The following is a 13361-nucleotide window of genomic DNA, read 5'->3' on the forward strand; positions in this document are numbered from 1 at the left end:
CAAATGTGGTGTCACGTGAGGCACAGTAGCCATTAAGTTCACGGATATAATGCAAATCGCATGCAAATGTTATGCAAACTTTGCATTAATTTGTAGAAACTTACTTTGGAGCTTGCAAGCAGCGTTGAGATCCTATGAGGATTCAAAACTAATGTTTTTAGGTTAAACCAAAAGTAATGATTTTTGAAGTTATTGGTTTCTCCATACTTGCCGGGACTCAACTGCTTAAAGTCTGACACTCCTCCCTGCCCCCCATAATGATTTCACTACTGCTTGATTCCATTTTACACCCGGCCCCGCCCCCGCTTAGCCTGACGTCACGTGATATCGTATTTGCATACTACCTGGGACTGGGTGTGACGCTCCCCTTTTCTGCGTCTTCTCATTGGCGGCGCCGGAAAACCAGCCCTCTTCCGGACGGACCAATCAGCGGACCCTCGGACGTGGGACAGCAGGCAGGGGTGGGGTGGAGGTGGGGTCTTGGGTTGGATCGCTAGGCATATCGACCAATCATCCTCTGGTATGGGAAGAGCAAGCCGAGGATTGGTTGGGAGGAGGGGTCTGGGGATCCGTAGGCCAATGAGGGCTCTGAGCTGAGGGGGGCCGGTCTCCGCCTCCTAGGGCAGATAAGCAGCAGCAGCGGGGGTTGGGGGGCTGTGTGGGGCTCGCTGTGGGGCCGAGGCAAGCCGGCAGTTGGGCGGGCGTGCGATGGCGGGGGCCGCAGTGGGCGGCAGAGGCGGAGGTGCCTGGGGGCCGGGGCGCGGAGGGGCCGGGGGCCTCCGGCGGGGCTGCTCTCCCCCAGCCCCCGCCGGCTCCCCCCGGGCTGGGCTGCAGCCGCTCAGGGCCACCGTCCCCTTCCAGCTGCAGCAACCGCACCAGCGCCGGGACGGGGGTGGCCGCGCAGGTGAGTCGGGCCTGGAGTGGGTGCGGGGGGGCGAGGGGAGCCGTTGGGGGAGGGGGGCGCGTGACGGGGGGAGGGGTATGGGGAGAAGTGTGAGGGGGAAGTGGATGGGGCGAAGGAAGAGCAAGGGGGTCGCGCAAAGTCTGCGAGGACGGAAGGAGCGAGAGCGAGGAGTCGTGAACGCGGAGTGCACCGCCGGGACAGACTGTGCAAGGAGTCGGGGCCGAGAGGTGAGGGAAGGAACCTGGCAGATGGAGGCTGGCTTTGGGGGCGTAACCGAAAAGTGGGCAGAGGTGTCGTGTGGGGGTGAGTGGAAGATGCAGGGGTGGCAGCGAGGTGTGAGGAAGGAGTGAGTGGCGCGTGATGGGGGCGCCCTACGCAGGGTTTGAGCTGGAGCGAGGAGCCGGTGGGCGCTGGATGTCTGCACGGGAAGGGGGAGGGGCATGGAGGAGAGCCCCGTGGAGCTATGTGTTAGTTCTCCAACTTGAGTTTGGCACCAGCATCCCGTTGTGCAGCTCTAGAGTTCCTTTTCCCACCACTTCACGTGGGCTTCCCTTTCTGCCACCTCCTGGAGCTGATTTCTTCTGAGCCGTTGGAATAAGTTAGTTTAATGGCTTTTACTACCGTACAAACGCTCCGCTCCTATTCCCTACATTCCTCTTGGTTGGCCCAGAAGTTGTATGTTCCCAGATCACTGACCTGCTTAATATGGCTTCCAACCATTGTGTGTGTGTGTGTGTGTGTGTGTGTGTGTGTGTGTGTGTGTGTGTGTGTATAGAACCTGAGTAGTTTGCCCCCTGCCTTTCCCTCCTACCCCCACCAAGGCTGTTTTGTCCTGGGCATGTCAGTCAACGTGGCAGTGGGGTGAGGGCTGCAATCGAGTACATTGTGGCAAATACCCCCACTTTCTGAACAGCACCAAAAAGATGTCTTAATAGCAGCTTAATAATGTGGTGGATATGGGGAAACTAGGGAAGAGCAAGCTTAATCTTGCTTTCACACTCAAAGTTGTAATGGATCCCCTGCAAATGCAGGCAGTTAGGAATGGGAAAAGGAACCTACTTGCATGAGGAGGTTGGCAAGAAGTAGAAAGTGAGACTTGCATTTGATTCACACCAAATGTGAAAAGATGACTGCACACTTCCAAAGCCTCAGGGTCTACCAAATGTACAAAAGTCATGGTCCCTGCCATCTGATGGTTAATGACAACATTCTCTAAACCAGAGTTTCTTGAGCTTTTTGTGATTACTAAACTTAGTTTCAGCACACCCCCTCCTGAAAGTATAGCTGCTACGGTGCCTTCCTAGGTAGGAATGGGATTAAGAGGGTCTCTGAAGTAGAAAATCCAAGTCTGTCTGGACTTCACTGTAAATGTTAGCATTGCATCTTGGAACGCAGAAACTTGGTTAAATCTGGTAGCAAGATGGTAACCAACTAGTAAAAGTATGCCTAGAATCTGTAGAGCAGGGCAATGCCCAGATAAACTCATGCCTATCGTGAACTGCTGTAAAGCAAACCAGAAGACTACAAACCTGTTGGTTTTGTTTGTGCTTCCTTTGAGTCCAGGGAAGTTAGTAGAACAGCAAGCACCTGAACCTTAGTTGCTTTTAGTAGAAATCAACAGAAAGCCTGCCTGTGTATTAGCTGGAAATCTATTAGCAGTCATATTTTAAGAGCAGTTATTTTGTGTCTACTATAGAACTAATATTTAAAGGACAAACACTGGTGGATGCTGTGGAAAGAAGAGTGTAGCTTTGGATGACTGGGTTCTTCACATGGCCTGTTCCTTTTTTAGGGCCAGGGACCCTAAGATACTGGTAAAAACATAGGAAGCTAGAGCTCTGCACAATTTGTTGGGTGATTTAAGGCAGATTGGGTGATCTCTTGCTTATGGATTGGGCTGATGGATTGTTTCTCCACCTATTAGTATCCCAGAGGCACTAATAAGGCACTTACCTGGTCTGTAGTGGGATTATCTATAGTTTTCAGTGAGGCAGGAGAGAGGAAAGACAGGAGGAGGAAAGAGTGGCCTGAGCCTGTGGAGTTCTTTGTGGCCAGACATTAAGGAAGTGTTCCTGGCCTTTGGTTTGGGAGCACATCAGGTCTTCTGAATGTTAACTTTTACCTTTATGTGTGTTCAGATTGTTTCCATTCCTCGGCCTTGAGAAGTGGCAGAAGTGGTTTCCTCTGGGCCCGTAGGATATATGTGATAGAAGTAAAAGCCTTGCAGTCATAAACCCTTAAGAGAATGGCTTTGCGTGCCAGAGTTACCTGGGTGTCGAATCCAGGTTCTACCTTCTACTAGCTGTGTGGCTTGGAGGAAGTTAACTAACTTCTGTGCCTCAATATCCTCATCTGTAAAGTGTGAATAATAATATCTACATCATAAGAATCAAATGAGTCAGTAGCTATAAAGTGCTTAGAACAGTGCCTGGCAAGTAGAAGGTGCTCTGAAGTGTTTGCTGCTGCTTATATTGTTGTTATTCTCTCCACTCAGCCAAGGTGAGAGCACTGTTGGCCAGAGCCCATTGCCTTTTCAGGCTTCAAAGAGCAAACCCATATTGGTCTGAAACCAGTACTGCAGGTTTCAGAATTTCAGGGCCTCCCCTTGCACTTTTATTCGCTCATCTTTTAAAATGAGCTTTCTAAACAGGGCTCTGAAACCCAACTGTTTAAAAAAGCATGTGAGCTGAGACAGAGTTTTAGGAACAATTAAGTGTCGTCACTGTTTCTGTTTCCCATCTCAAAGTGACGTAGTGCTCAGGGCTGTGCAGTTATCTCTCCACCACACACCCTGTTGTGTTCTTGACTAGGTATATTAGATGTTGTTTAAAAAAAAGAAGGGTTATGGTGTAAAGAGCAGGATTTACCTTCTGTGGCCATTCATCCGTAAGGGATGTCTTCACAAAGTGAGGAATGGCTTCATTTTTACAAGCCTGGGCGAGGGGTGTGGAAGATAGAAGAGAGTGGAGAGAAAAATGAAGGTCAACTCTAAGAAGCTAAGAGCTACTAGTGGGTAACAGAAACCCAGGATAAATTTCTTACTGCAATTTCCCCTTTAATTAAATTCTCGTTTATGTCTTTAGTCAATTGGAGGCTGCTGACTTTTATGTTCTTCCAGGACCACTGATGATGGACAAAACGGAGCTAGGAGGTGAATTGTTCTGGGTTCCAGTCTTACCTATTCTGTTCAGTGTCTCCATATCCATGTCCAGAAGCTAATGTTCAATACAGCTTTGCAAATTCTTCTCTAGTGGACCAGCCCCACTGGCCAGCTGGGTGCTGGGGGAGCCCAGTGCTGCCTCTGAACCTCCGCTGCCCACCAGACTCTTCTTTTTTTTTTTTTTTTTTAATTTTTATTTATTTATGGCTGTGTTGGGTCTTCGCTTCTGTGCGAGGGCTTTCTCCAGTTGTGGCGAGCGGGGGCCACTCTTCATCGCGGTGCACGGGCCTCTCACCATCGCAGCCTCTGTTCTTGTGGAGCACAGGCTCCAGACGCGCAGGCTCAGTAATTGTGGCTCACGGGCCCAGTTGCTCCGCGGCATGTGGGATCTTCCCAGACCAGGGCTCGAACCCGTGTCCCCTGCATTGGCAGGCAGATTCTCAACCACTGCGCCACCAGGGAAGCCCCAGACTCTTCTTAAACCGGGGTTTGGCATTATGGCCTGCAGACCAAATCCAAGCCTCTGCCTGTTTTCGTAAATTAAAGGTTTATTGGAACGCATGGAGCCATGCTCCTTCATTTAGGTATTGACTGTGGCTGCTTTTGCACACTGACAGAATTTGAGTAGTTGTACACAATGACAGAGTTGAGTAGTTGTGATAGAGACGGAATAGCCCACAAAACCTAAAATATTTACTACATGACACTTTTCAGAAAAAAATTGGCCTACTCCTTGTCTTCAACAATGTTCCTGACCAATAGTCCTATTAAAAAGATGAGTTTCAAATGTGTGTAGTATACACCTCTGCAGAAAATCCTAAGGGGGTAAAGAAAACTAAGAAGCCTGTATCCCTACTCATATTTTAGGGAAAAAGAAAGGGGGATCATCAGCTTCCAGTCAGTTCTCAATCTTTATAGAAGATCAGCACATGTGAATCCATGCTGCCCACCCCCACCCTTGTCAGGTGACATGTGTTCGGTAGATATAAACTAGTTTGGATTTACATAAAAGCTTAACTGTTAGGCAAATTTGCATCTCCTCCCCTCTTACCCTCCTTCCAAATCTAACAACCCACAACTGCAGTGAACACATTTCAAAATCAGATGGAAATTACTTTAGGCTTATCTCCGGTTTCGGACTTTTCTCCTTACCTTTTATTTTTCTGAACAGATCATTGAGAGCTGGTGGTAGTCATGGCTGCCCTCAAATACTGACTTCCTCACAGGGACATAGGAAGGGTTTATTTCAAATGTCCATTAGGTTCTCCAGGAGAGTTGTCTCAGTGAATGTAAAGCAGCATTGTTATTAAATGCTATTGGTAATTATTAAACTCCTTTCCTTGCAGTGCTTTTGTAAACTTAGTCCTTAGGGGATGGGTGTTTAGAGGGGGATGGGTGTTTAGAGAGGTATGGAACCACATAAAGGAGGTTGCTTATTAGAAACCCTGAGACGAAGCCCTCATCAAACCATGGTCCTTGGTTTGAAACAGCCTGGAGATTAGAATAGAGTGTAACTTTTCTATGCCACGGAGCCATCTTGCTATAATGAAGCTTGGGGCTGCAGTTAAAATCCTTTAAGAGCTACAACTGTGCTTTGAAAACCTGTGATTGAGGCAGCTTCTGTTTGGGAGGCATTAAACACCAGGCACTTGCCAGCCTGACGCTGCTAGCTTGCTTTTGACAGCTTTGCTAGCACTAGGCACGTGGTCAGCAAAATGCACTGCTGAAATATCTGACTCTTAAATGTTATCACCAATGATGGCACCCTTGAAACTGAGGGCTAAGGTGCCTAACTACTTTATCCTTTTGGTACCCAAAGGAGAGTGCGTCCATGTGTTCTTCAGTATTTTGGACAGTAAAGGATTATACATATGGAAGCTCTCCACTTAGGTCACATAGAGCGAGGATTTTTTAAACCATTTGAGGTCAGTGGAGAAGGGCTGAGAACAACAGTGGGGTGTGGCGGTAAGACGACATTGTTTTCTCTGGTTCCAGATATAGATTGTTCTCTAGAAAATTTGAGGCAGGATTGCAAAATTTTCATAGTTGTGGTGGCAATATGAGCGTTGCCAAAGTGGTTGGTGGGCTTTAATAGCCAGAGAACACTTTACCTGCATTTTCTGCTAGTTTATAATGAATGATGTGATGGGCACCAAGGCAACACTATTCCTTGGCTCTTTTTTTAAAAATTTATTTATTTTATTTATTTTATTTTTGGCTGTGTTGGGTCTTCCTTGCTGCACGCAGGCTTTTCTCTAGTGGCGAGCTACTCTTCGTTGCAGTGCGCAGGCTTTTCATTGCGGTGGCTTCTCGTTACGGAGCATGGGCTCTAGGCATGTGGGCTTCAGTAGTTGTGGCACACAGGCTCAGTAGTTGTGGCATGCGGGCTCAGTAGTTGTGGCACGTGGGCTCAGTAGTTGTGGCTCGCGGGCTCTAGAGCACAGGCTCAGTAGTTGTGGCACACAGGCTTAGTTGCTCCGTGGCATGTGGATCTTCCCGGACCAGGGCTCGAACCCGTGTCCCCCGCATTGGCAGGTGGATTCTTAACCACTGCGCCGCCAGGGAAGCCCTGTTCCTTGGATCTTAATGGAGCGTTATCCTCTGGATTCTTACAGCTCTCACATAGAGCCTTGGTGCCAAAGGATTCAGACTTTAGGGTGTGACATATTCTGGGGGCAGGTCTGGTGTTTGAGTTCTTACTGACACTATCATATATATCAAATGCTATATGACACTAGCTCAAATGCTTTACTAGACTTACCTGGGCTTACTTTTATTCCACAGGCAGCTTGGGGCCCTTTGAAAGGACTGGAAGGGAAAACCTTGTGTTTCCTTCCCGTTTCAGAGTGAAGGTGGGTGACCACCAGCAAGTTAGTCTAGTGAGACTGGACTGTCTCTTCGCGAGTCAGTCAGTTTTATCTCCCTCTGAGATGGATAGAAGAGGGAGCAGGGAAGAGTGGAAGCAAAGGAAAGATGAGTGGGGAATCTGGTCAGCTTTCCACCTCTGCCTGAGTTGAGTCTTCACAGAGGGCTCCATTATTTGGTTTGCTGGTTTATGAATTAACCAAACATTAGCCAAATCTGGTCACATTGTTGGGTCCAAAACAAATCCTGATCTCAGAGAGAAAAGAGTTTTGGATTATATTCGAAGCTGTAAATTATCTGTTTTCCAGTTCCTCTCCAGTTGTGTGGAGCTTGTGAAGGGGCTCTTGTTCTTGGGAACAGCTGTCTGGTGGGAAGCTCTGCACAGCTGGCTGCTCTCACCCAGGCTTCAAGCTCATGGTCCTCAGTGAACCTCCTGGTTTTGAAAGCTCTTCCTGGCACTTTGTTTTCTCCTCCACGCTTTTCCTCAGGGTCACTACAAAGCTGAATGCCCAGCTTGGAGTCATTTAAATGTTTATTCTTAGGCCCCGAGTATGCCTCAATCGACTTTTACTGTGTGGGAGCACCACAGCCAATCAAGGGTGGCTTCAACGAACTTAAAAGAATGCTATCAAAGTATTTCATAATAGAAAAACTTACAACTCCAGCCACTGGGGAACCTGGAACTGAAGTCTGGACTGTGTGCAGACACTTAACCTGCCCTGCTCTTGAGCCCCAGACAGCTGACACCAGGGGTGGCGAGTGCCTTGGGCTCAGCTCTGCCTGCACATTCTAAAAGGGGGGAGGTTGGGGGAGGCCTGGGAAGACTCCTCTGGGGGCTTTGGTCGATCTGAAGCAGCAGGCTTCAGGGGTGAGGGAGTTTTCTCTCAGAGCCTGCCTGAATGTGGCTTCTTAGAGTTGGGCAGTATTTGGCAGGCAGAGTGATGTTTGGGGTGCCTCTTCTCTGACCCTGTACTCCCTATCTTGCAAATGGTGGGTGGCTTTTCTGGGGGGAGCTTTGTTAACGAGCGTAGGTCTAGATTACCACCTGCTCTGCCGCTTGCATCCCTCATCATCTGATCCTAAATGAAAACATGCAGGAGAGCGTGGAGGTCTAACCTCCTCAAGAGGCAAAGGTAGGATTAAACATACAACTCTAAAAGCAAATTACTAACACGTGCACCAGTGAATAAAAGATAAATTCAAGCTGGAGGAGGTATAGAATGAAGGAATATTCAGTGTTAGTTAGGGTTAATTAGAGAATTACTGAGATGTCTCTAGCAGGCTTTTTTTTTTTAAATTGGCCAGTATATTATTCTCCCTACCATTAAATTAAATTTTTACTCTCTCCCTTCCCTTTTTAAAAAAAATTGATTTATTTATTTATTTTTAGTTGTGTTTGGTCTTCGTTTCTGTGCGAGGGCTTTCTCTAGTTGTGGCGAGCGGGGGCCACTCTTCATTGCGGTGCACGGGCCTCTCACTATCAGGGCCTCTCTTGCTGCGGAGCACAGGCTCCAGATGCGCAGGCTCAGTAGTTGTGGCTCACGGGCCCAGTTGCTCCACGGCATGTGGGATCTTCCCAGACCAGGGCTCGAACCCGTGTCCTCTGCATTGGCAGGCAGATTCTCAACCACTGCACCACCAGGGAAGCCCTCTCCCTTCCCTTTGAAAGTGGCACTGGTGTGTCCTTGTTTGGTCAGCTGTGTTCTTTAACTTTCTCAAATTTCTTTAGTCCCTTCTGCCCCATGCTGGAAATTGTGTGCCTGCCTTTTTAAAAGGTAGGCACCTCATGTTTCAAGTTCAAGTGCAATGGAACTCACCCTGCAGCTTGAACAGATTTGAGTGTTTTTGCAGAGGGAGGGCCAGGGCAGATGGGGATTGTTGTGCTCAATAAATGCTTGTTGGATGGAGTTGCTGGAAAGGCAGCAGGGGTGGGGAGAGTGAACCACACTTCCCCAGGCTCATTTGAAATGGTTTTTTCCACTTGTGGCCCCCACACTCTGTGCCCCCTTTATAATACCTCTCTTTAGCTACTTACAAGGCCCCCCCACCCCGCCCGAAGTGTTAGTGTTCTTTCTTCAAATCACTGGTCTCCCATTCATCCTGGTCATTGGGCTTGAAGCCCAGCTGGTGGCGAAGACGTGGCATTTCCATGGATGTCTTCGCTAGGCCTGTAGGTTCTGTTCCCCACACACTTAAAGCCAGAGTGTGAGCTTGGGCCGTTAGTTACCAGGTTGATCCATGGAAACAGCCAATGTTTAGGATTTTGTTGTGATTTTGTAAAAGAGCCAGAAGACCTGGCTTTAGGCTTATATGTGGATATGGGTGAGAGGCCAAGGAGACAGATGAATGCGGGATGTTCTTTCACTCCAGGTAGATTTGCACCAAATTCCTAGTAGTGCTATAATGTATAGCAAAGGAAAGCAGGAAAACAAAATCTGAATTAGCAGCTTTTCTGGGCTAGGGAGCAGAATTGCCTATTGGCTTTAGGGTGGTCTTAGAGGTATGATCAGGCAGGAAGCCCCCCCTCCCAAGCCAGGCACCGTCCTTTATATGAAGCACTGCTGATTCTCCTTCTCTTTTCCCCACCAAATGGGGGAAATGCTGGAAAGAGATGCTCACTGTCATTCCCCAAGCCCTGATACCTACACTGTCATCCAATGGAGCCTGTGTTCCCCTGCCAACCACGGGCCTGGTGGCTTAGTCAAAATGGTTTTATAGTGCTCGCTTCGGCAGCACATATACTAAAATTGGAACGATACAGAGAAGATTAGCATGGCCCCTGCGCAAGGATGACACGCAAATTCGTGAAGCGTTCCATATTTTTAGAGTGAAGTAAGTCAGAAAGAGAAAAACAAATATCGTATATTAACGCATGTATGTGGAACCTAGAAAAATGGTACAGATGAACCGGGTTGCAGGGCAGAAGTTGAGACACAGATGTAGAGAACAAACGTATGGACACCAAGGGGGGAAAACTGCGGTGGAGTGGGGATGGTGGTGTGCTGAATTGGGCGATTGGGATTGACATGTATAAAGTGATGTGTATAAAATTGATGACTGATTTAAAAAAAAATGGTTTTATAAACCTTCTCAGCTGTGGGTAACTTTGAACAGAATGAAAATGTGATTGCAAGGAAAGAAAGGCAGCTTCTCTTCCCTCCTCCCCCCTTCTCTCCCCCACCTGCCACACTGCCTTCCCTTTAAGAGTTTTCTGTGCTCTGTGTGTGTTTGATCGCCCACACGACTTTGAGAGAACCGCGGCTGATAACACGTGCGCTCCCTGCCCTACACCTGCAAGCTGGCTGAGAACCTGACGCCCAGCCCCTATTTGGGGATTGTCTTTGTAACTCATGCCCATCAGATATGACACACAAATTGGAGTTGAGGGTGGAGTGGATAGCATTTGGCATGACAGAGGGGATGCAACCAGAGAGCTTTCACAATATCATGTCGTCTGGATTTCGAAGTTGGGGAGAGGAGGCCCGTGTGAGGCTATCCATGTGGTATGTGCACATCTTAATGCTGAAGGCAGCACCTGGACTCTTTCTCATTAGAACCGTAATCCTGGGGAGTTTTGTGTTCACAGGAGAAGGCTAAAGCGGCTGCTTCTGTGGAAAGAAAGAGTCTGTGGATCCCAACCCTGGAAGGCCCCAAAATTCATCTGCATGTTTCAGGGAAGCTGAGAGTATGGATAGTGTTAGTTTTGACAACGCGTTCTGCATGTTTAGCTCTTTGTTGCTCGCAGTCCGTACCCTGGAACGTTTCTCATTCAACCTTGCCACAGTCCTGCAGGTGCAGGTGGCATTTGCTTGTTTTTGCCGATAAGGAAACTGAGGCCCCGAGAGGAAGTGACTTGCCCAAGACCATGTGACTAATAAAGCCCTTTTGCCCCTGATCCAGGGCTCTTCCCACCTATGTGTGGAGAGTCCGTGGGGAATTTCCCCCCAGGCTGGCATCCTCTGCTGCCTGCCCAGCACACACCCGGCCTATTTCCCTTCTGCTTATATACCTGTATTCCAGGAGCAAAACTTCTTTTGTTTAACTGACCAGAAGAGAATTGGAGAGGAAAATGGGCTGCAGAGAAGTCTGTTTGTTCCTTCAGCACCCCATAAGTAACTATCCACTTGGTGCGGCTGACTGGAGGGTGATGGTTATTACATTATATGTGTGATGTGGTGGCAGCTTTTGAGTGTTTCCAACTGGTTGGAGATACGCAATTTTCACGTGGAATGAGAAGCTAACCAGGGACAGCTAGGGCCCAGGAGGCAGGGTTTTCCTGCCTCGGTGGGGTCATGGTCATGGTTACTGCTTGGGGCCATGTCAGGGAGATACTCTTAAGATGGAGCTTACAGGAAAGGGTGTCTTTCTTATGTGTGACTATGTGGAACCCCCCAAAAGCACTCAGGAGTAAATGTGGGTGGTGCATTTCTGTGGTGGGGGGGCTAGGTGCAGGTGGCATCGTGTCATAGGTGACACTTTAGTCCTCCATGTAGGGGACGGCTGGTGCAGACCTCCCCCACGCCTGCCATGCTCTGCCTGGGCGTGTCTCCCTCTCCTAGCTTTAGGTTAACTGGGAGTGGAGTCGTTGTGATACGTGATAGTGCCTTTATGAGACAAGTGTGTGCCCACTAAGGGGACCAGAAGGGACTTGAACTCAGGAGAAAGCTCCAACTAGGGACGTGGTGTCATGGAGAACTGCCTGACCTGTTTCATAGAGAGGGTTATGGGCAGCTTTTACCTCCTTATTTCTCTTTTTTTTTTTTTTAATTTATTTATTTAATTTATTTATTATTTTTGGCTGTGTTGGGTCTTCGTTGTTGTGCACGGGCTTTCTCTAGTTGTGGTGAGCAGGGGCTACTCTTTGATGCGGTGCACGGGCTTCTCATTGCAGTGGCTTCTCTTGTTGTGGAGCACGGGCTCTAGGCGCGCAGGCTTCAGTAGTTGTGGCACGCAGGCTCAGTAGTTGTGGCTTGCAGGCCCTAGAGCGCAGGCTCAGTAGTTGTGGCGCACGGGCTTAGCTGCTCTGCGGCATGTGGGATCTTCCCAGACCAGGGCTCGAACCGTGTCCCCTGCACTGGCAGGCGGACTCTTAACCACTGCGCCACCAGGGAAGCCCTCCTTATTTCTCTTACAAAACCAGATTTTGTATAGAATTCTTGAATGTTCTAATAACCATATGCTTATGTGGAACCTTCCTTTCCCAGTTATTTCCCAACTGCATAAGGTAAAGCCCCATTATAACAAATATTATAAAAATGATTCTACATAATAAAGCTATTTCCATGCTTCATATAAATGCTTTTGTTGTTGTTTTTTGTGGTTTTTCTCGTTCGGAGGAAAAGAGTGACCAACTACCTTATGTAACAAGTACTTCTCCTGGTCCCTGTCCGTGTACTCATTCATCTCTAAACCGGAACACTCGAGGGCTTGCTGTTTGCATTGGAGGCAGGGAGCGGGGAGCAGGGCTGTGGACCCATCACCAAGTAGCACGGCCCCCTTGCTTTCTTTTCGCCTCGAACCTCCCACTCTCCTGTCCCTCCTGGTTGTTTACAGACAGACCACCACACAAAACCCAACAAAGGACAGTATGTGTGTATATCTGGATGTGAGCGTCTGTGTGTGTGTCTTGAGTGTGAATGTGTGGGTGCTGGGTGTGAATGTAGGGGAGAGCATGTGTATGAATGTGTGTGTGAGGAAAAGTGCATGCGAAAGAAAGCAAATGGTAAAGCAAACGGGGCAAATGTTTAACAATAGGCAAATCTGGGTAGAGGGCATATGCATGTTCTGTGTACTGGTCTTATTCTTACATCTATATGTTTGAAATTATTTCCAAATAAAAAGTTTTAAAAATGAATATATGCTAGACTAATTTGACTGTACCAGGAGTTCTTTAAAGTTTTCTTCTTTCATCCTTATAACATCTCTTATTCTCCCCATTTAACAGAAAGAACAACTGAAGCCCAGAGAAGTTAAGTGACTCGTCTTGAGTTCATGTAGCACACTGAGGCGGAGGCAGGATTTGGGCCCAGGTATTGACTGTTATGGTAGGAGACTGTAGCTTGTCCCTGCTGCTCGAGCTGCACAAGGTTGGCATCAGATTCTGAGAACCATTGGGCACCTGCGGCCGTGTGTCTGAGCCCAGTGCATGCCCCACATTGACCCGGCAGAGGGGTCAGCAGGGTTGCAGCAGGCTGCTGGTCCACACTGAGCATGTTCAGCATGTCCAGATACCTTCTAGGGAAAACTGCTTCCTCCTTCTGAGAAACGCTCTCACTCTGCTCTTCACTCAACTCTCTTCATTTCTTAAAATACATGAAATCGGAAGGCTCTCATGTGCCAGAGCCATAGAGTAATACTACTTCGCATTTTTATGGTAGAGATCCAAGGGGAAAAGGAGTTGAGTTTTGTCTAGAAAGCAATGCCAGGTTATGG

At 48.2% G+C, this 13361-nt stretch overlaps 1 protein-coding gene and 1 non-coding gene across 2 annotated transcripts in view; both read left to right on the forward strand.

The window, feature by feature from the left end:
* Nucleotides 1-708: 708 nt before the first annotated feature.
* The window catches only part of FAM117A (family with sequence similarity 117 member A), a 44957-nt gene continuing 32304 nt past the window's right edge, over nucleotides 709-13361 (forward strand). The window contains exon 1 of the mRNA XM_068529665.1: nucleotides 709-904. Coding sequence (XP_068385766.1) covers nucleotides 709-904 — 196 coding nt within the window. The remainder of the gene's footprint in view (nucleotides 905-13361) is intronic.
* On the forward strand, nucleotides 9647-9753 carry LOC137755703 (U6 spliceosomal RNA). Its single transcript, XR_011072088.1, has one exon. It is a non-coding gene; the product is annotated as a U6 spliceosomal RNA (small nuclear RNA).

This window comes from Eschrichtius robustus, chromosome 20 (genome assembly GCF_028021215.1).
Source record: "Eschrichtius robustus isolate mEscRob2 chromosome 20, mEscRob2.pri, whole genome shotgun sequence".
Taxonomy (NCBI): domain Eukaryota; kingdom Metazoa; phylum Chordata; class Mammalia; order Artiodactyla; family Eschrichtiidae; genus Eschrichtius; species Eschrichtius robustus.